General features: G+C 44.6%; 2 protein-coding genes across 3 annotated transcripts in view; both read left to right on the top strand.

The window, feature by feature from the left end:
- Nucleotides 1-1,181: 1,181 nt before the first annotated feature.
- On the top strand, nt 1,182-10,986 carry qng1 (Q-nucleotide N-glycosylase 1). The gene is made up of 5 exons (XM_021605425.3): nt 1,182-1,536; nt 2,908-3,249; nt 3,923-4,179; nt 10,346-10,541; nt 10,616-10,986. The coding sequence occupies exons 2-5, from the start codon at nt 2,913-2,915 to the stop codon at nt 10,843-10,845; spliced, it is 1,020 nt and encodes a 339-aa protein (XP_021461100.1). The 5' UTR covers nt 1,182-1,536; nt 2,908-2,912; the 3' UTR covers nt 10,846-10,986.
- A 192-nt stretch (nt 10,987-11,178) lies between these two features.
- LOC110525373 (kinesin-like protein KIF27) overlaps nt 11,179-22,691 on the top strand; it is a 12,579-nt gene continuing 1,066 nt past the window's right edge. Inside the window, exons 1-15 of one of the 2 annotated variants that reach the window (XM_036979506.2) lie at nt 11,179-11,477; nt 11,757-12,068; nt 12,343-12,552; nt 12,706-13,634; nt 13,744-13,887; nt 14,026-14,196; nt 14,273-14,436; nt 15,309-15,439; nt 15,525-15,646; nt 18,791-18,853; nt 19,070-19,243; nt 19,387-19,602; nt 19,688-19,897; nt 22,248-22,446; nt 22,564-22,691. The exon at nt 22,564-22,691 is cut by the window's right edge and continues 1,066 nt beyond it. In XM_036979506.2, coding sequence (XP_036835401.2) covers nt 11,771-12,068; nt 12,343-12,552; nt 12,706-13,634; nt 13,744-13,887; nt 14,026-14,196; nt 14,273-14,436; nt 15,309-15,439; nt 15,525-15,646; nt 18,791-18,853; nt 19,070-19,243; nt 19,387-19,602; nt 19,688-19,897; nt 22,248-22,446; nt 22,564-22,691 — 3,159 coding nt within the window. In that variant the 5' untranslated portion in view covers nt 11,179-11,477; nt 11,757-11,770. Of the gene's footprint in view, nt 11,478-11,612; nt 12,069-12,342; nt 12,553-12,705; nt 13,635-13,743; nt 13,888-14,025; nt 14,197-14,272; nt 14,437-15,308; nt 15,440-15,524; nt 15,647-18,790; nt 18,854-19,069; nt 19,244-19,386; nt 19,603-19,687; nt 19,898-22,247; nt 22,447-22,563 lie in introns of those variants that run through there. The other variant, XM_036979505.2, reaches the window with a different exon arrangement.

The raw sequence follows: 22,691 nt of genomic DNA, 5'->3' as shown, positions 1-22,691 counted from the left end.
CACTTTTTGCCAGTCCTGTCTGGTCCAGCGGTAGTGGGCTTGTGCCCATAGGCGACATGGTTGCCGGTGATGTTTGGTGAGGACCTGCCTTACTACAGGCCTACAAGCCCTCTGTCCAGCCTCTCAGCCTATTGCGGACAGTCTGAGCACCGATGGAGAGATTGTGTGTTCCTGGTGTAACTCGGGCAGTTGTTGCCATCCTGTACCTGTCCCGCAGGTGTGATGTTCGGATGTACCGATCCTGTGCAGGTGTTGTTACACGTGGTCTGCCACTGCGAGGACAATCAGCTGTCCGTCCTGTCTCCCTGTAGCGCTGTCTTGGGCATCTCACAGTACGGACATTGTAATTTGTGGCCATGGCAATATCTGCAGTCCTCATGCCTCCTTGCAGCATGACTAAGGCATGTTCACGCAGATGAGCAGGAACCCTGGGCATCTATCTTTTGGTGTTTTTCAGAATCAGTAGAAAGGGCTCTTTAGTGTCCTAAGTTTTCATAACTGTGATCTTAATTGCCTACCGTCTGTAAGCTGTTAGTGTCTTAACAGGTGCATGTTCATTAATTGTTTATGGTTCATTGAACAAGCATGGGAAACGGTGTTTAAACCTTTTACAATGAAGATCTGAAGTTAATTGGATTTTTACAAATGATCTTTGAAAGACAGGGTCCTGAAAAAGGGGCGTTTCTTTTTTTTGCTGAGTTTACATTCATTAACGCATGACTGCAAGAGACGGGTTGGAATGTCTAACTGAAATATTGGACAAATCAGCCTTTTATTTTAACTAGTGGTGTTTGAAGTTGCTGTTTTAAAGTGCCGGACAAAGGCAAAACGCAGGACTGTCCGGGACAATCCGGGAGAAGTGGTCATACCATTTTACAATGTTAGGTGTATGTATGGTATCTCTAGTGTTAGACTTTACATATACTCCAGAATCCATCATGCTTAATTATTTTCTTAATGTGTCGATATCCCCCTTCGCCTGACCCTTGCCCCGCTGTAGCTTGAGAAACTGACTTGTCTTATGAAAATAAAGTTTATGCCACTTGTCTGACCGAACCTGCCGACTCAGTTTAAATAGGATGCTGCAGGGTGGGACGTTGTCATAAAGAATTATCTATTGTTATTAGGCTACGTGCAGTACAGGAACGGTTTTATTTAAAAATGTGTAGTGGTGGCGCAATAGCTGATATGTGGTGCCAAACTAAACAGCAACATCTTGTTTCACTTTACTGATAAAATAGCGAATCCATTACTAAACTAATGAATAAAAAAAAAACAGGTCACAAAACAATTACGGAAAGAGTCCATTTGGATTAGGAACAACAAACTGACACAGCATATCCTTTGGCACTGTAATGTCCTCGGAAACAAAGAGACCGGATCTGAGGAAATCGTTACAAGCTACCTCTTTATTTTTCCGCATTCGTCTGACATTGGCTCTAATATAATTGGTTGACAGACACCGGATATAGACCTATCGCTCCACGCCCATTTTTTTTCTGTCTGCCGCTACTTCAGCCAAGTCCTAAAGTCCAGGTAAGGCCAACTAACTACACAATTGGTCATGTTAAAAAAAAAAAAATTGTATCGTCGTGGACAACGGTTGAACCTTTAACTGATAATGATAAATTAAACAATCTAGTAATATTACATTCGATATAAATTACAGGCGTAACGTTACAATGTAGCCTGTATAGTCAACATAGAACGTAGAAACTCATGTGGAATGAACAGTAACGACGCATTTCACATGCAGGGTAATTTTGCTGCGTTCAAAGCAACTGGGAACTCGGAAAAATACGAGGTCAAATCATGACGTTAGTGATCTTCAGGTCGGAGCTCAAAAAAGAGGCCCGAGATCCCGAGTTGAATGACCGTTCAAATCGATTTTTCCCAGTCGGAGCTCGTTTTCTTTCAAGTTCCCAGTTGATTTGAACGTGGCATTACTTGCGTGAAGTCCAGTTATGACAGTTTACTCGTTGTCCTTGTCACAGTGAACTCATGCTGCCTTCATAACCAAATGGAAAGGTGGTAATTGCCAGTTGTAAAGTCCTAAATACCAGTTGGATGCATTCACATGTTTTGAACTTGTTGACAAACGCTGATTGGCTAATGGACAACAAGCTGTGTCAACAATCAACTAAAGTACAGCTATCATGCTTGTAAACAAATTTTAACCATGTGAATAGATAGCTTTTTATAAATTGTGTTTTGTTGCATTTAACTGTGGAAAATGCTGTTATCAAGGTAATTTCCCTAGTAGGTGACGTCAGGTCAGCATGTAGGAGAAGTCTCTGAGTTTAGGGATGGATGATGCCCCACGCAAAACAACTGGGAAATCTTTTTGACTTCAATGCGTTCAAGACAACTGGGATCTCATGGAAAGAAATCTGAAGCTCAGACTTTCCGACCTGAAGAATCCAGTTGTCTTGAACGCACCATGAGTTTCCCACTAGTAATTACAAGTTGGAGGGGCGTTCAAGTGGATTTTTCCAAGTTGTGTGTATAGTAAATACAACCTTTCCACATGGTTATGAACGCAGCATTAGTTATATAGGATTATACTGGGCTATATATAGCATTTGAGTCATTCAGGGTTGTGCTTTTTCCATTAAAGATGTACATTTGTTTTTCCCATAAAAAGAGGGAAGCGCGAGCGTGACTCAACATCAATCAATCCAATGTATTTTATAAAGCCCTTTTCTTTTTACAAACATAGCAGAGTGAAGGTGGTTTTGAACAGTAGACTACCATGTATGCAATGCTGGTGTTATGTCCCAGTCTCTAAGTTTTATTTGAGAACATTTTAATTTGTCGTGGTATGGTGTACCTATTTATGTAGAGCGAGGGGGTGAGAAGTGTAACATTGAACATCGAAGATGATGTGACTGGTCTTTTTATTTGCAGTGCTGATGGAGGCCCCACTGCCCCCCCGTGAGTCTGGCCGGTTCGTGGTGGAACACAGTCAGGATGTGTTTGTGGAGGAGGAGGGCGTGCGGAGGGTAGCGGAGATGCTCTATGCCCTGCGGAAGAGTGAGGACCTCACAGCCAGTGGGTGGAAGAAGGCCAACCCCTTGGCCCCCTCCCCAACCTCCGATCATGCCCTGAACTGGGTGTTTGTAGTCGACACAATGAACTTCTCCTTCTGGCCCGAACGGGAGGACCAGCAGTGTGAGGTGACGTACCGTGGGACCACCTACTACGGTTACATGACCCTCTGTGCTGCCATCACCAGAGCAATGGAAGAGGGTAGGAAGGGACAATATCCAGATTTTCATACCGTTTCTGTACCATATGGTATTATCGGAAGTGGACACAAGGGGCGCTATAAAATGTTTCTTTACACACAAACAATTTAGGCAACAAGAATCTTGATCCAGAAGGGGAATGAATGTATCTCCTGTAACCAAGAAGCTTGATCTTGACATCTAGCCACTTAGCTTGGAAGTTAGCAAACCAAATGCATAGCTGGAGCCCTGAGCTGGATATTATTTAACACATCTTAGATTTCTTATAGTTATACTTAACCTGCAGTGGCGTCGCACACAATCCCTTAGCGAGGCGGGGATTCCCCAACCCCCCAAAAAAACAATAAATAAATGAAACGGTATTAGAAATATCGGTATTTCGAAATACCCCGTTAAACAGTAGACCGCCCAAGCCTAGAAGAGGGTGAGCGCTACAGCCCTATATCTGTTCTGTCTAGGGCTGCCTGTCCTCTCATACACACACTGCTTTGTGCTGTTTGCTTGTACACTGTTATCGTTTGCAGAATGCATGCATGATAAAACCTTTGAAGTAAATTACACTCTTGCTTGTTCTAAAAATTACCGTTCAGTCTTCTTAACACATTTTCAGTAACATTTCCAATGACCTATTGTCCATCTGAACGCAGCTAATCAAGATACCATGCCCTCTATAGGTATTCCCATCACAGAACCGTCCTATTTCTCCCAGATGAGTGTTGAGGAGTTGGGCCGTGTCTTGCGCTCTGATAACAACACGCCCATGCCCATGCTTGAGGAGCGTCACCGGGTCCTCACAGAGGGGGGACGTGTGCTCCTGCAGCACGGCGGGAGCTTCCGGAGCTTCATAAGCCCTGCCGGGAGAGATGCGCAGAAGATGGTGGAGCTCATTGTAGACAACCTGCCCTCATACAGGGACGAGGCCACATACAAGGTTATACACAAAACACAACCTCTTCAACATAACGTAGGGTGAATTTGGAATAACTGGGACACTTTTTGCATTTTTGTCTTCTGTAACCTATCCAACATATTAGGCCATGATACATCTCTGAAATACTCAAGATGTTTCCTAATCTCACACTTATTTTATTTTACATTTGTCATTTAACAGACATTCTTATCCAGAGCAACTTGCAGTTAGTGCATTCAGAGCAACTTAAGATAGCTAGGTGGGACAACCACATTTCACAGGCATAGAAAGTAAACATTTTCCTCAATGTAGCTGTCAGAGCTGGGGGGGTCAAGTGTAAGTTCTGTTTTTTTTTTAAAGAAAGGATTATTTTAGATACGGTTTGAAGAGGTAGAGTTTCAGATGTTTTTTGAAGATGGGCAGGAACTCTGCTGTCCTAGCTTCAGGGGGAAGCTGGTTCCACCTTTGGGGTGCCAGGATGGAGAAGAGCTTGGACTGGTTTGTGTGGGAACTGCCCTCCCGTAGGGGTAGCAGGGCCAAGATACCTGAGGTGGCGGGTTGGGGGTGTAGGGTTTGAGCATAGCCTGAAGGTAGGGATTTTTATATCATATTCACAGGAGACATGACACACACATTTGTGTACACTGAGTCAAAACCATATTTTTTGTTTGCATTTGGTGGACTGGGATAGTAGGTTAAACAGGGACACCATTATTATAGTCCTAATTGTACCCCAATGACAATTACATTTTGTGTGATAAGGAAACATCTGAAGATTTTAGAAATATATCATGTTGGGATAATATGTTAGATGTCTGAAGAGGTTATAAAAAGTCTCCCACTTTTTCTGAATTCACCCAAATAACAGTGCTAACAAGAGTACTACAATAAATAATTAACAGAATATAGTACTACAATAACCAGAGCCCCGCCTAACCTAAGTACAGGGCATCCCTACTGGATCTCTTTCCTCCATTGGAGAAGGCTATAAGACTGTCCCACTTTAGCTACTCCATGATGTCCTACTTTAGCTACTCCATGATGTCCTACTTTAGCTACTCCATGATGTCCTACTTTAGCTACTCCATGATGTCCTACTTTAGCAAGTTGGTAAAGCGGGACAACAACAAAAAAATCACTGAATTACAAAAATGAAACATAATATTGGTAACTTTTTAATGTATTTTGATGCACCAGTACATAGTATACACATTTACATCATCATTTGGCTCAGTGCATTATTTGACAGTTTTAGAACCTTAACTTTTTTTTGTTTTGATGTTATGTCACTGATCTAACCTTGTGCTTTGCGGGGTGAGCTTCCTGTTTGCAGCTTGCACTGCTTCCCTCTGATGTCACACTAATAAAGTGATGTGATTTTGATCTTGTGGTTTCTCTGCAAGGGCTTAATACCCAAGAAATAAACGCATCAGGATTAAGCTGTCCCAGTTAATAGGATGACCCACTCATTCCAAATTCACCTTGTGTAGAGAGTAAGAGCACAAATGTGCCTCAGGTGCTGTAAGATTAATGTGGAAATGGTGCCATGTGGAAGCAAGGGTTAAAAATGTGTTTCAGTTACACACAATACAGTATGTTATCTATGCTATACATTCATTACCATACTTTTGATTATACAGTCGTGGCCAAAAGTTGAGAATGACACAAATATTAATTTTCAAAGTCTGCTGCCTCAGTTTGCATGATGGCAATTTGCATATACTCCAGAATGTTATGAAAGGTGATCAGATGAATTGAAATTAATTTCAAAGTCCCTCTTTGCCATGCAAATGAACTGAATCTCCCAAAAACATTTCCACTGCCTTTCAGTCCTGCCACAAAAAGACCAGCTGACATCATGTCAGTGATTCTCTTGTTAACACAGGTGTGAGTGTTGACGAGGACAAGGCTCTGTTGTGCTGATTGAGTTCAAATAACAGACTAGAAGCTTCAAAATGAGGGTGGTGCTTGGAATCATTGTTCTTCCTCTGTCAACCATGGTTATCTGCAAGGAAACACGTGCCGTCATCATTGCTGTGCACAAAAAAAGTGATTCACAGGGAAGGATATTGCTGCCAGTAAGATTGCACTTAAATCAACCATTTATCGGATCAACAAGAACTTCAAGGAGAGCGGTTCAATTGTTTTGAAGAAGGCTTCAGGGCGCCCAAGAAAGTCCAGCAAGCGCCAGGACATCTCCTAAAGTTGATTCAGCTGCGGGATCGGGCACCACCAGTACAGAGCTTGCTCAGGAATGGCAGCATGCAGGTGTGAGTGCATCTGCACGCCCAGTGAGTAGTAGTAAGGCTAGCTTTTTAAAACAGAAATTTGCATCCTGTATTACAAAATCAAAAAAGTTCTGGGACACTGTAAAGTTCATGGAGAATAAGAGCACCTCCTCCCAGCTGCCCGCAGCACTGAGGCTAGGAAACACTGTTACCATCGATAAATCCACTATAATTGAGAATTTCAATAAGCATTTCTCTACACCTGGCCATGCTTTCCACCTGGCTACCCCTACCCCGGTCAACTGCCTGGCACCCTCCACAGCAACCCACCCAAGCCCACACCATTTCTCCTTCACCCAAATCCAGATAGCTGATGTTCTGAAAGAGCTGCAAAATCTGGACTCTTACAAATCAGCTGGGCTAGACAATCTGGACCCTCTCTTTCTAAAATTATCTGCCAAAATTGTTGCAACCCCTATTACTAGCCTGTTCAACCTATCTTTCGTATCGTCTGAGATTCCCAAAGATTGGAAAGCTGCCGCGGTCATCCCCCTCTTCAAAGGGGGTGACACTCTAGACCCAAACTGCTACAGACCTATATATATCCTGCCCTGTCTTTCTAAGGTCTTCGAAAGCCAAGTTAACAAACAGATTACCGACCATTTCGAATCCCACCGTACCTTCTCCGCTATGCAATCTGGTTTCAGAGCTGGTCATGGGTGAACCTCAGCCACACTCAAGGTCCTAAACGATATCGTAACCGCCATCGATAAGAGACATTACTGTGCAGCCGTATTCATCGACCTGGCCAAGGCTTTCGACTCTGTCAATCACCACATTCTTATTGGCAGACTCGACAGCCTTGGTTTCTCAAATGATTGCCTCGCCTGGTTTACCAACTACTTCTCTGATAGAGTTCAGTGTGTCAAATCGGAGGGCCTGTTGTCCGGACCTCTGGCAGTCTCTATGGGGGTGCCACAGGGTTCAATTCTCGGGCCGACTCTCTTCTCTGTATACATCAATGATGTTGCTCTTGCTGCTGGTGATTCTCTGATCCACCTCTACGCAGATGATACCATTCTGTATACTTCTGGCCCCTCTTTGGACACTGTGTTAACTAACCTCCAGACGAGCTTCAATGCCATACAACACTCCTTCTGTGGCCTCCAACTGCTCTTAAATGCAAGTAAAACTAAATGCATGCTATTCAGTCGATCACTGCCTGCATCTGCCCACCCGTCCAGCATCACTACTCTGGACGGCTCTGACTTAGAATACGTGGACAACTACAAATACCTAGGTGTCTGGTTAGACTGTAGATGCTCCTTCCAGACTCACATTAAGCATCTCCAATCCAAAATTAAATCTAGAATCGGCTTCCTGTATCGCAACAAAGCATCCTTCTCTCATAATGCCAAACATACCCTCGTAAAACTGACCATCCTACCAATCCTCGACTTCGGCGATGTCATCTATAAAATAGCATCCAACACTCTACTCAACAAATTGGATACAGTGTATCACAGTGCCATCCATTTTGCCACCAAAGTCCCATATACTACCCATCACTGCGACCTGTATGCTGTCGTTGGTTGGCCCTCGCTTCATACTCGTTGCCAAACCCACTGGCTACAGGTTATCTACAAGTCTCTGCTAGGTAAAGCCCCGCCTTATCTCAGCTCACTGGTCACTATAGCAGCACCCACTCATAGCACGCGCTCCAGCAGGTATTTCTCACTGGTCACCCCGAAAGCCAATTCCTCCTTTGGTTTCCTTTCCTTCCAGTTATCTGCTGCCAATGACTGGAACGAACTGTAGAAATCACTGAAGCTGAAGACATATCTCCCTCACTAGCTTTAAGCACCAGCTGTAAGAGCAGCTCACGGATCACTGCACCTGTACATAGCCCATCTGTAAACAGCCCTTCTATCTACCTCATCCCCATACTGTATTTATTCATCTTGCTCCTTTGCACCCCAATATCTCTACGTGCACATTAATCTTCTGCACATCTAACATTCCAGTGTTTAATTGCCATATTGTAATTATTCGCCACCATGGCCTATTTATTGCCTTAACTGCCTTATCTTACCTCATTTGCACTCACTGTATTTTGATTTTTGTTTTATTTTTTTCTACTATATTATTGACTGTATGTTTTGTTTATTCCATGTGTAACTTTGTTGTATGTGTCGAATTGCTGTGCTTTATCTTGGCCAGGTCGCAGTTGCAAATTAGAACTTGTTCTCAACTAGCCTACCTGGTTAAATAAAGGTGAAAAAAGTACATAAACAGTATACAGTGCATTCGGAAAGTATTCAGACCGCTTGACTTTTTCCATATCTTGTTACGTTACAGCTTTATTCTAAAGTTGATTAAATCATTTTTTCCCATCAATCTACACATGACGACAAAGCAAAAACAGGTTTTTAGAAATTTTTGCAAATGTGTGTGTATATATAAAACCCCCCTGGAAATATAAATATATAAGTATTAAATAAGTATTCAGACCATTTACTCAGTACTTTGTTGAAGCACCTTTGGCAGTGACTACAGCCTCGAGTCTTCTTGGGTATGATGCTGCAAGCTTAGCACACCTGTATTTGGAGAGTTTCTCCCATTTTTCTCTGTAGATCCTCTCAAGCTCTCTTAGGTTGGATGGGAAGCGTCACTGCACAGCTATTTTAAGGTCTCTCCAGAGATGTTCGATCGGGTTCAAGTCCAGGCAGTGGCAGGGCCACTCAAGGATATTCAGAGACTTGTCCCGAAGCCACTCCTGTATTGTCTTGGCTGTGTGCTTAGGGTCGTTGTCCTGCTGGAAGGTGAACCTTCGTCCCAGTCTTAGGTCCGGACCGCTCTGGAGCAGGTTTTCATCAAGGATCTCTCTGTACTTTTCTCCGATCATCTTTCCCTCGATCCTGACTAGTCTCGCTGTCCCTGCAGCTGAAAAACATCGCCACAGCATGATGCTGCCACCACCATGCTTCACCGTAGGGATGGTGCCAGGTTTCCTCCAGATGTTACACTTGGCATTCAGGTTGAATAGTTAAATCTTGGTTTCACCAGACCAGAGAATCTTCTAATGGTCTGAGTCCTTTAGGTGCCAGTTGGCAAACTCCAAGTGGGTTTTTACTGAGGAGAAGCTTCCGTCTGGCCACTCTAGCATAAAGGCCTGATTGTTGGAGTGCTACAGAGATGGTTGTCCTTCTGGAAGGTTCTCCCATCTCCACAGAGATACTCTGGAGCCCTGTCAGAGTGACCAATGGGTTCTTGGTCACCTCACTGACCAAGGCCCTTCTCCCCCAGTTGGTCAGTTTGGCCAGGCGGCCAGCGCTAGGAAGAGTCTTGGTGGTTCCAAACTTCTTCCATTTAAGAATGATGGAGGCCAATGTGTTCTTGGGGACCTTCAATGCTGCAAAAATGTTTTGGTACCCTTCCCCAGATCCGTGCTTTGAAACAACCCTGTCTTGTAGCTCTACGGACAATTCCTTTGACCTCATGGCTTAGTTTTTTCTCTTGCAACTGTGGGACCTTATATAGACAGGTGTGTGCCTTTCTAAATCATGTCCAATCAATTGAATTTACCACAGGTGGACTCCAAGTTGTAGAAAAATCTCAAAGATGATCAATGGAAACAGGATGCACCTGAGATCAATTTTGAGTCTCATAACAAAGGGCCTGACTACTTACGTAAATAAGGTTTTCAGCTTTTTACTTGTAATAAATATTCAATAATGTCTAAACCTGTTTTTGCTTTGTCATTATTGGGTATTTTGTGTAGATTAATGAGGAAAACAATGATTTAATACATTTTAGAATAAGGCTGTAACGTAGAAAAGTCAAGGGGACTAAAGACTTTACGAATGCACTATGCATGCCTATGGTTAATATGTTCATGGTGAATGCAGTCTCTGCGTGAACGTGTCTTGTCAATTGAATTGTCTGTGTGTCTACCTCAGGGAAAGAGGATTTCACTCTACAAGCGAGCTCAGATTCTGGTGGCTGATTTTTGGGGCATCATGGAGGCCAGGGTAGAGGGGGACATGCCAAACCTGGACATCCTCACCATGTTTGCTGACTACAGAGTACCACAGGCCCTGGTCCACCTGGGGGCACTACGCTACTCAGACACCCTGATGGAGACATTGAGGAACGGTTAGTCTTTTCTCCCCTGTATGCTGTGCGTGTGTGTGTGTTGGAACCTCCTTTGACCCTCTTCTCTCTCTCAGGTGAGTTGCTCAGCTCGGGCGACAGGAGAGAGGTGGAGATTCGTGGCTGCTCTATCTGGTGTGTGGAGAAGATCAAGGCACACCTGTGGAGTCTGGTTGAAGATCGAGATGGCCAAAGCTGCAATATCAACTCTGCCATCATCGACTTTTATCTCTGGCCTTATGCCAAACAGCACCATAAAGAAATGGCCCACATTCCCATACACCACACACGCTGCATATATTACTGACAGGCCTACACAGAGAAACTATTTTTGTGATTCAAAAAAATTATAAATGATGTCCGGTCCTTAATGTTTAACTTTATACAAAGAACTTTGGCTTTGGATCTCTGGCTGAGGATGACCATACTAAGAATAAAATATAGCCAATATTTTCAAGACTATCACATCTCTTTCTTTCCACATGCTTTCACAGATGGACAGGGGGAAATGTAAAATAAAAATGTAATTAAGATTCTTTGCCTGCAGCAGCACAACCCTGCCATAGAGCGGGGCTGTAGCAGCGGATTGTGTGTTTTACAACAAGTGTCTTTTCTTGGACAGAAAGCGTGAGCTTTCTTTGACTTATCGGTGGTATCCCATGGCAACTGAGAGTCAACAAAACTGTTTTTACTAGTTACTACAGCCTCAAAGTCTATCGTACAAATTCAAGAAAACAAAATGAGCTTAGTCTTAATTTAAGGTTAGGGTCAGACAATGTTAGCAGGATGGTGAAAGTTAGGGTTAGGTTTAAAATCCAATTTCAAGAAGAGAGATTGTAGAAATAGGCGGGGTTTAGGACTTTGTGGCTGCAGTAACTAGTGACGACAAAAAAACGGCCATAAGTCAGCGGAGAAGAATAACAAAAGCAGAGACTGACGGTAAGATTTATTCAAAACTATTTAACTACAGTAATTAGCGAACTCAGCAATCAAGGGTTAGTTGAAGTTTAACGTTGTTTCAAATATTGTTAAACAACGCCATATGCCAACTTTACGCTTCACCGTCGGAAGTGCGAGAAAGTCGTGGTTGCTGAAGAAGTGAGCAAGTTAGACTTTTTTTTTCTGTAAACATGACTTCTTCAGGGAAAGGGAGTGAGTGTTTGTGTTAAACTCCATAGAGGTAAATACAGTGACTGATTTTGTTTATAATGTTACCAGCGTCCTGTTTGATCATGGGAGAAGTGTGTGTGCGGGTTGCGGTTCGGATCAGACCTTTGCTTCCAAAAGAGGTGCTACACAATCATCAGGTGTGTGTGCGCGTGGTGCCCGACAGTGCCCAGGTGATGCTGGGAAGCGACCGAACCTTTTCTTTTGACCACGCCTTTGGACCGACTGCATCGCAGGATCAGTTTTACGAGTCATGTGTCAAACCTCTGGTGGCATCCCTCGTTGACGGCTACAATGCTACAGTGTTCGCTTACGGACAAACCGGTTCTGGGAAGACGTACACCCTTGGCGGGGGACATGTTGGTAAGTTAACAGTATGAGCTTATCTGTACACTTTGACATCATGGAGACACCAAGTGCATTGAGGGATGATGATGTTCGGACATTAGTCCTTGAATAATCTCCTACCACTACGATTCTGAACTGAACTGAGCTGAGCTGTCACTGGAGCAGGAGGAAAACCTTAGGCAAATGCAGAGAAGTTTATGATTATAGGCCACTTTTTATTATCAAACTCTGCTTTTGTGTTTTTACCATGGAACTTGCTCTCCCTCTGTAATACTTGTACCCTTGTTAGCATCTCTGGTGGAGGAGCAAAGTGGGATCATTGGTCAGGTTGCAGCAGATCTGTTTGTGCTCCTGGGGGAGAGGGCTGCAGACGTCAGGTCTGCAGCAGATGTGAGGGTGTCCTACGTGGAACTGTATCGGGAGGAGCTCAGGGACCTGCTAGAGCTCCACACCGCACACAGAGAGCTGCACATCAGAGAGGATGACAGGGGCAACACAGGTAACACTCCTCACTGTCTGTGCTAGGGTGTGTGTGTGTGGATTCAGTATGACAGAATTTAATGTGTTTTACAGTGTTGATAGAGGTTATACGGATGCTGGTGGTGTGAACATGCATGCTGTATGGAATCTGACTGAAATTAATGTGTTTCAGTTGTGGTGGGGGCCAGAGAGACTGTGATTACCTCAGCTGAGGAGTTGCAGAGCGTCCTGGAGGCTGGCAATGCCCTGAGACACACTGGCCCCACTCAGATGAATGAGCGCTCCAGCCGCTCTCATGCAATTGTCACCGTGCAGTTGACTCAGCATAACCACGACGACGGCGCTGTCCGCTCCTCTAAACTCCACCTGGTGGATCTGGCTGGGTCGGAGCGGGCTGCACGCACTGGAAACACAGGCCTGCGCCTCAAAGAGTCTGTCCACATTAACACCGGCTTGCTGGCTCTGGGCAACGTCATCCGTGCACTCTCTGACCCCCATCGCCGTGGAAACCATGTGCCGTACCGTGACGCCAAGATTACACGCCTCCTCCGGGACTCACTGGGTGGCTCCGCCCACACACTCATGGTGGCCTGCATCAGCCCCTCCCACCACAATGTCACGGAGACACTGAGCGTGCTGCAGTTTGCTTCACGGGCACGCCACGTGAAGAACCAGCCTGGGTTATGTCCTGCCAGGGCATGTCCGGGCTGGCAGCCTGGAGAGGCTCGTGTGGAGGAGCTGGAGCAGGAGGTCCAGACTCTGAGAGAGGCACTGCGAAAGAGAGATAAGACAGGGGGAGGGGTCTTTATGACTGACAGCTCCAAACAGACCCCTCAGGAAGAGCGTGACCAAAGGGGTGCGGGCCTAGTGGATGAGCTCCAGTACTACTGCCTTGCACAGGACGCTGCCTTCATATTGGAGGAGCTCCAGAGTTCCACCCTGAGTCCTGCTCTGCAGCACCGCTTGCAGGAATGGCTGGGGAGACATGAGGAGCTTAGCCACTCCTGCCACACTGACCACCAGCATCCTGTGGGGGACACAGGGGACAAGCCTCACCACAACACCATCCTCCAGCTCAGACGAGAGCTCAGGAAGTGCCAGGTAGTGGGCTCTGTTTCTCAGCTTTTTCCCCTCAATATTATCTATTTTTACATCGTATTCTAACTAGAGGTATGAATTGTAACTCTCTCCCACTCCTTCCCTCCATCAGGATACTCTGGCTATAGACGAGCAGGTGTTTGACCAGAGGGAGGCAGAGCTGCAGCAGGTGCAGAGGCAGGTGCAGACTCTGCTACAGGAGAAACAGAGACACCTCCAGTCCTTACAGGAGGAGAGGGAGCACAGACGCAAACAGGTAAGGAGAGAGAGAGTGGCACAGATTCTGAGCTGTGCTTGGAGGATAACGAAAAATGGAGAAACATAGAGGCAAAGATAGAATTGGGCATTTCTGCATTGGTTGACAACTGACGCTTTCCGTTGTTCGAGTGTGCAGAGCGAGCAGCTGGTAGAGCAGCAGCTGTTAATCGATCGTCTCCGTGGTGACCTCCTGACCTCCAGGATGGCATCCTCGGGAGCCTCGCTGGAAATCGGGGCTTCTGAGAAGTCTGCGAAGAGACCTCACAGTGTTCCCCTGATCAGCCAAGGCCATTGTGGTACAAGGCAGGTTCGTGTCCAGAGCAATTGTGTGTGTGTGTGTGTGCGACAATGGCTAAGTTTGTCTTTGTCTGTCTCTTATGCAGATCCACACTAGTCCTCCGGCCTGTTCGTTGGAGAGGGTGATGGCTGCCTTTAAGACCCGCAGTCAGCTGCTGCTGGCACAGATAGAAGAGAGAGACGAGGTCATCTGCCCACAAAGAGAACAGGAGGAAGAGGAGGAGGATCAGGGGGGGAGTAAGGGATTCAGGTGAGAAAGACTGATATAATAATGTAATGCTGCTTTTAGACTGTAACAGCTGTTCCACTAGTGTATACACACCCTGATGTTATACTAGGGACATTGTGTTTCCATATCTAGGGCTGATGTTAGACTAGGGACATTGTGTTTCCATAGCTAGGGCTGATGTTAGACTAGGGACATTGTGTTTACATAGCTAGGGCTGATGTTAGATTAGGGACATTGTGTTTCCATATCTAGGGCTGATGTTAGACTAGGGACATTGTGTTTACATATCTAGGGCTGATGTTAGATTAGGGACATTGTGTTTACATATCTAGGGCTGATGTTATACTAGGGACATTGTGTTTACATAGCTAGGGCTGATGTTAGATTAGGGACATTGTGTTTCCATATCTAGGGCTGATGTTAGACTAGGGACATTGTGTTTCCATAGCTAGGGCTGATGTTAGACTAGGGACATTGTGTTTCCATAGCTAGGGCTGATGTTAGACTAGGGACATTGTGTTTCCATAGCTAGGGCTGATGTTAGACTAGGGACATTGTGTTTCCATAGCTAGGGCTGATGTTAGACTAGGGACATTGTGTTTCCATAGCTAGGGCTGATGTTAGACTAGGGACATTGTGTTTACATAGCCAGAGCTGACAGTGAGGACTTTTGAAGAGCACAATCAACAATCTCTGCACAATCAAATCAATTGCTCTGTGAGAAGGTGTTAACCGTCAAAGGTGTAAACCCATGTTCATAGTTAGCCATTGTTTTGTAAATGCCCTGGGGTAAATCCTCAGTGGAAATGTACCATAATATCCTGCTTCTGAGTTATGTCATTGTTCTGCTTCCTTACGACACAATACTTATTTAATTTTGATCTATATTGCAGGCGCTCTATGAACCGCACATGGACAAGCAGACCGAATCCAGCCTGTTTTAACCAGAACCAGACGCAAAATACTAGTTTGAACCAGATTCAGGATGGGCTCCAGTTACCTCAACCGTCAAAACTCCCTACAGGTAAATACAGTGATATGACACTTTAAGAATCTTATATTTCCTGTCATTTCTGTTTCATTGCTAAGCCCGGCCTGTGCTTCCGTAGAGCGCGAGGAGCGCAGAGTGAGGCGGAGTCAGACGGTGAATCTGCAGCGCATACAGCAGGTGGAGACACAGAGCAGGGCTAGCCTGCAGACCAGTGGCTTCAGGGACCAATACAGGACCAAGGTCAGTGCTAACGATACAACATTTGGAGAACATTTTATACAGCACTCATAGAACAGTCATAAAGCATTTATACAGCACTCATTGAACAGTCATAAAGCATTTATACAGCACTCATTGAACAGTCATAAAGCATTTATACAGCACTCATAGAACAGTCATAAAGCATTTATACAGCACTCATTGAACAGTCATAAAGCATTTATACAGCACTCATTGAACAGTCATAAAGCATTTATACAGCACTCATAGAACAGTCATAAAGCATTTATAGAACAGTCATAAAGCATTTATACAGCACTCATTGAACAGTCATAAAGCATTTATACAGCACTCATTGAACAGTCATAAAGCATTTATACAGCACTCATTGAACAGTCATAAAGCATTTATACAGCACTCATAGAACAGTCATAAAGCATTTATAGAACAGTCATAAAGCATTTATACAGCACTCATAGAACAGTCATAAAGCATTTATAGAACAGTCATAAAGCATTTATACAGCACTCATAGAACAGTCTTAAAGCATTTTGGTCTTTCTATAAACTAGGGTACCAATGAGGATTTCCTATACTGGACAACTTGTAACAGCTATTGATAAAAATATATATATTTTTGTTCATGCCATTACGTTAAGATATAAGGGGGATCATAGATATATTCATTAAAATTCACGAGTTGACTTAAAACCTATGTTTAATCCTTTGTCATGTTTGGTGTCTTGACGGATTTGTCCAAAATCTCATCTATCCGATCTATCCTGGATGGATAAAGATCTCAGAAATGCAAGTTTAGTGACGTATGTTACGGGGTGAAAACAGTTTATGGGCACACAACTCCTGAATAATAAATGCAATTGCCAAATCGAGTCATTTTACCTGGATTCTTAACCTAAATGAATACTGTCATTAATGTGCTTCTTTAATAATGATGCATAATACTTATTGGATACACATTTGGTGTCCAGCTGATTAGTTAAGCTGCGGTATTTTCACACATCATCAGATGATCTAAGAAGGAATTTTCCAAATGACAGTCAAGTTATGAACAGCGGTTGTGATAGTGCATGCGATGCAACAACAGCCCAAGAACTGGAAAAAGGGTGTTCATGAGGAATATCCAGAATATTTTGGTGTCTCATTCGTTATGCATGTGAAGACCATTGTGCCTGGATCCATGTTAGATCTAATTTCCCTAGCGACTTGATGTTGATCATCTGTTGTAGTCTGCTCAAAAATTTAAGTACTGGAATAGGCTTACCTTGATAATCAGACAGTTCCTCAATTTGGTGCTTGAAAAGTCCTTGTAATTATTGTAGCCAAGTTGTAAGTTCTTCTGTTCTCTTATAATTATCTGGGATTTCATTTTTTATCCGTTCTTGTGAGAGATGGGGCCACTTGTTTGTTTCCCGACGCGTCAATTGAAGAGTGACGACAGCATCTAATATTGGCTTCAACTTGCCTTTCCATACAAATCCTTACATCAAAAAAGGAACCTGGTTTTTGGTCACTTTATAAAAATAGTGATGGTGAGATTAATGCTACCGCTATTCATGGCTTTATTGTGTGTGCCTGCGTCGGCCACATAGGCTGCTGAAAAATCACCATCCATGCATCCAATCTATTTAGTCAGGCAATGTCCACATTATTCTCACATATTTTAGAATGTCATAATCATTTCAATATCAATGCATTGGGAAGGCCTAAAAACTGCACTATTTTTATAGTAAATGTTTAAGGCCAATTCTTTTGGGGGGTGGGGGGGGTTCTATAATGTATAACATTGATGTCCTTTAAAATTATAATTAAGTGCTTGAAAATGTCCCTGAAAAGTCTTTGAATGTGACTTGCCAGTGTCTGTATGAACTCTGCTTAAAGGGTGTATAGTCCTGACCTAGGTTGTTTTATAGGTGGAGTTCTAGGGAAATTTGCATATATTCACTTCTATTCCTCTAAGTAAACGTGGAGCTGCATGAAAATCATTTATTTATTGAGCATTTTTTGAAAAAAATGTTTTATCCCACTGTCAAACGTTGGCCCCATTTTATTTATAGCGATACCCATTCAAGGAGCGTTAATACAGAACTCCTGTTGACATCAGACTCTCAGTCCTTGCATCCATGTACAGTTGAAGTCGGAAGGTTACATACACTTAGGTTGGAGTCATTAAAACTCGTTTTTCAACCACTCCACTAATTTCTTGTTAACAAACTATAGTTTAGGCAAGTCGGTTAAGACATCTAATTTTCCAACAATTGTTTACATACACTAAGTTGACTGTGCCTTTAAACAGCTTGGAACATTTCAGAAAATTATGTCATGGCTTTAGAAGCTTCTGATAGGTTAATTGACATAATTAATCATGGGAAACTCAAAAGAAATAAGCCAATACCTCAGAAAAAAATTGTCGACCTCCACAAGTCTGGTTCATCCTTGGGAGCAATTTCCAAACACCTGAAGGTACCACGTTCATCTGTACAAACAATAGTACGCAAGTATAAACACCATGGGACCATGCAGCCGTCATACCGCTCAGGAAGGAGACGCGTTCTGCAAATCAATCCCAGAACAACAGCAAAGGACGAGCATTTTAGTGGACAGAATTGAAAAAGTGTGTGCGAGCAAGGAGGCCTACAAACCTGACTCAGTTACACCAGATCTGTCAGGAGGAATGGGACAAAATTCTGGGAAGCTTGTGGAAGGCTACGCGAATTGTTTGACCCAAGTTAAACAATTTAAAGGCAATGCTTACAAATACTAATTGAGTGTATGTAAACTTCTGGCCCACTGGGAATGTGATGAAAGAAATTAAAAGCTGAAAGAAATCATTATCTCTACTATTATTCTGACATTTCACATTCTTAAAATAAAGTGGTGATCCTAACTGACCTAAGACAGGGAATTTTTACTAGGATTAAATGTCAGGAATTGTTCAAAACTGAGTTTAAATGTATTTGGCCAAGGTGTATGTACATTTCCGACTTCAACTGTAGCACCATCTATGAATTTGCAAGTGGTTACATTTCTCCAGTCCCATCCTTCAGCCTTATAGCAAACCAAGTGGTGGGGCTGCCATTTTGTTTTTCAAATATAGTAATGTGCATGTGAACAGCATGCTAAAGGGTTTGATGCTGCTGTGTTGCAGGTCCTGGGGACAGACAACATGGCTGTCTTTCAAAATGGAGCCTGTAAAGACTCGGAGGAAAAGGTGAGCCCACATGACATCTGCAAATGATCACAGGTTTAGGTTCGGCTGCCCCTCTCTGCACGATGTGTTTATTATGTCAAAAAAGGCTATTTCATTGTTCACCATGCAGTCATGGTGATTCCTTAGATCTCATTTGGATATTCAACATAGTATAGTCAAATTATGTTTGTGTTTTGAAATGTGGATGTGTTGGTTTTGGCCGTGTACGATGCCTAGCTGTCTGAGAGACGCACGTGGCTGGAGCAAGAGGAGGAGCGTGCTCTGCAGAGGAGGAGGGGCCTGCAAGAGCTGGAGGAGGAGCTGAGGCACAGAGAAGAAGTGCTGCAGCAACGAGAGGCCTGTGTCCAGGAGAGGAAACAGCTGCAGATCAAGAGGCTCCGCTCCAGCCAGGTAAACACAGAGCGGGGCATAGAAATCCAAAGTATTATATTGAAAAAAAAAAAAAAACGTATATTTTTGTGTAAGTTAAGGCATTCCAGTGTTGTTATCTGATATTGAAAGTGTGTGTGGGTACGTTCATGTGTATTCCTCAGGCTCTGAGTCAGGACTTGCTGCGAGTGTCAGCTCGTCTGGGAGCTTTGGATCAGGAGCTGGAGGAGAGAGGAGGTGTAAGGAGGAGACTGTCCTCCCCGGCAGCAGGGCTGTGTGGAGTGTCTATGGAGGAGCTGCTGAAGGAGAGGGAGAGCCTGCGTCTGAGGAGGGACACCCTGGACACACAGCTGAGAGACGGCAGGGTGCTCACGCCAGAGGTGAGCTCAACGTTCACCACCTTCCTTCCGGCTGGGTGTCATTCTGACTGCAGGGGGCTGATCAATGGTGTGTGTGTGTGTATAGGAGGAGCATGCTCTGCTGCAGCTGGAGGAGGCCCTGGAGGCGTTGGATGCTGCTGTGGAGTTTAAGAACCGTTCCATCCAGGAGAGACAGAGTGAGCTCGGGGACGCATCTAACCCCGCCCACGGAGAAGAAGACGATGACATCATGAGGGCGCTAAGGGAGCTGCCGCTTCCAGAGGCCTCTGCACTGTTGGTCAAATACTTCAACAAGGTCAGAGTCCCAACACACACACTCACAACAAACTACTTTGAGCGACCAAACTAAATCCAAATCAAATTTTATTGGTTGCATACACGTTTAGAAGATGTTATTGCAGTGCCTATCCGACCAGAGCCTATTCATCTCCAAAATGCAAGATCCGGCTGCTGGATGAGCACATGACTGTTTCTGCAGGACATGAAAAGCCACACCAAACTACCGTAATTCACTCATTTTCGAAGGAAGGATACGACCAGAGTTGTGCAAAGTTCAAATCGGATGCCAATCAAATGTGCCACATACAACAGATGTAGACCTTTAAGTAAAATGCTTACTTACGAGCTTGGATTAGAATAAGAAATCAAAGTAACAAGTAATTAAAGAGCAGCAGTAAAATAACAATAGCGAGACTATATACGGGGGTGGGGGTGTACCTGTACATAGTCAATGTGTGGGGGCACCAGTTAGTTGAGGTAATATGTACATGTAGGTAGAGTTATTAAAACTATGCATAGCAGAGAGAACAGTCTATGACTAGGGTGGCTGGAGTCTTTGACAATTTTTAAGGCCTTTCTCTGACACTGCCTGGTATAGAGGTCCTGGATGGCAGGAAGCTTGGCCCCAGTGATGTACTACCCTCTATAGTGCCTTGCGGTCGGAGGCTGAGCAGTTGCCATACCAGGCAGTGATGCTCTCGATGGTGCAGCTGTAGAACCTTTTTGAGGATCTGAGGACCCGTGCCAAATATTTTCAGTCTCCTAAGGGGGAATAGGTTTTGTCGTGCCCTCTTCATTACGGTCTTTGTGCTTGTACCATGTTAGTTTGTTGGTAATGTGGACACCAAGGAACTTGAAGCTCTCAACCTTCTCCACTACAGCCCTGTCGATGAGAATGGGGGCGTGCTCGGTCCTCTTTTTCCTGTAGTCCACAATCATCTCCTTTGTCTTGATCACGTTGAGGGAGAGGTTGTTGTCCTGGCACCACATGGCCAGGTCTCTGACCTCCTCCCTATAGGCTGTCTCGTCGTTGTCGGTGATCAGGCCTACCACTGTTGTCATCGGCAAACTTAACAATGTTGGAGTCGTGCCTGGCCGTGCAGTCATGAGTGAACAGGGAGTACAGGAGGGGACTGAGCACGCACCCCCGAGGGTCCTCCGTGTTGAGGATCAGTGTGGCAGATATGTTGTTACCTAACCTTACCACATGAGGGCCGCCCGTCAGGAAGTCCAGGATCCAGTTACAGGGGGAAGTGTTTAGTCCCAGGCTCCTTAGCGTATTGATGAGCTTTGAGGGCACTAGGGTGCTGAACGCTGAGCTGTAGTCAATGAATAGCATTCTCACATAAATGTTCCTTTTGTCCAGGTGGGAAAGGGCAGTGTGGAGTGCAATAGAGATTGCATCATCTGTGGATCTGTTTGGGCGGTATGCAAATTAGAGTGGGTCTAGGGTTTCTGGGATAATGGTGTTGATGTGAGCCATGACCAGCCTTTCAAAGCACTTCATAGCTACGGACGTGAGTGCTACAGGTCGGTAGTCATTTAGGCAGGTTACCTTAGTGTTCTTGGGCACAGGGACTATGGTGGTCTGCTTGAAACATGTTGGTATTACAGACTCGGACAGGGAGAGGTTGAAAATGTCAGTGAAGACACTTGCCAGTTGGTCAGTGCATGCTCGCAGTACACGTTCTGGTAATCCATCTGGCCTTGTGAATGTTGACCTGTTTAAAGGTCTTACTCACATCGAATGCGAAGAGTGTGATCACACAGTCTTCCGGAACAGCTGGTGCTCTCATGCATGTTTCAGTGTTATTTTCCTCGAAGCGAGCATAGAAGTAGTTTAGCTTGTCTGTTAGGCTTGTGTCACTGGGCAGCTCTTGGCTGTGCTTCCCTTTGTAGTCTGTCATGGTTTGCAAGCCCTGCCACATCCGATGAGCGTCAGAGACTTTGCTTTGTGATAACCAATCGGGAGAGTGAGGTTCTCACTAGCCTAGTCAGCTTTGAGACTGTACTGGTTAGCGGAACATGCTATTATGCATGCTCTTTTGGATAAACATCCACAAAGGGAGAACTAGGTGATGCCTACAACAAAGTGGTATCTGGTCGACAGTACACTGCATTAGAACCCTCATTTGAGGAAAGGCTGGATTGAGATTTTAAGAGTTTGAAAAAGGTTTGGCTCAGAAGTGGGACTGGTTCAAGAGATGATGATGATGATAATAATACATTTAATTTGTATAGTGCTTTTCATGTCAGAGTAGTCTTCAAGTTCTACGTAGGCCAAAATAAGACATCCACTACACTCCTAACCTGCCGTTAGCCTCCTAAGCTGGCAAATGTTGAAAGCATTCCCTTGGCCCCTCCAGGTGGTGTGTCTGAGGGAGTCAGAGCAGCGGCTCCAGCTGCGCTGTGAGGAGCTGGAGCTGCAGAGTGGAGAGCAGGAGGCAGTAACCAGGGAGATGGAGGCAGCTCTACAGCGCCTCACTCTGGACACAGACCGGCGGCTGGCTGAGCAGCATCGAGAGCACCAACATAGCATACAGTTACTACTGCAGCAGTGTCGAGGTCCGTGTCTGTGTGTGTGTATATGCATCAATGTGGTAAATGTTTAAGTGTGGTATTCCTGCCCTTTCATTGTGTGTTTTACAGTATTCTCACTGCTAATTTTCTGTTTGTGTGTAGAGGGTGGCTCAGGGAACAGTGGTCAGGCGGTCCAGGCTAGGCTGCAGCAGCTGGAGAGAGACCTGTTCTTCTATAAGAACTCCAGTCGTGAGCTGAAGAGGAAGCTCCGAGAGCTGGTCACCAAATCC

This window comes from Oncorhynchus mykiss, chromosome 6, assembly GCF_057628025.1.
Source record: "Oncorhynchus mykiss isolate SJ-2025 chromosome 6, ASM5762802v1, whole genome shotgun sequence".
In the NCBI taxonomy this organism is placed as follows: domain Eukaryota; kingdom Metazoa; phylum Chordata; class Actinopteri; order Salmoniformes; family Salmonidae; genus Oncorhynchus; species Oncorhynchus mykiss.
The sequence above is the reverse complement of the archived record's forward strand: the minus strand, read 5'-3'. Positions and strand labels throughout refer to the sequence as shown.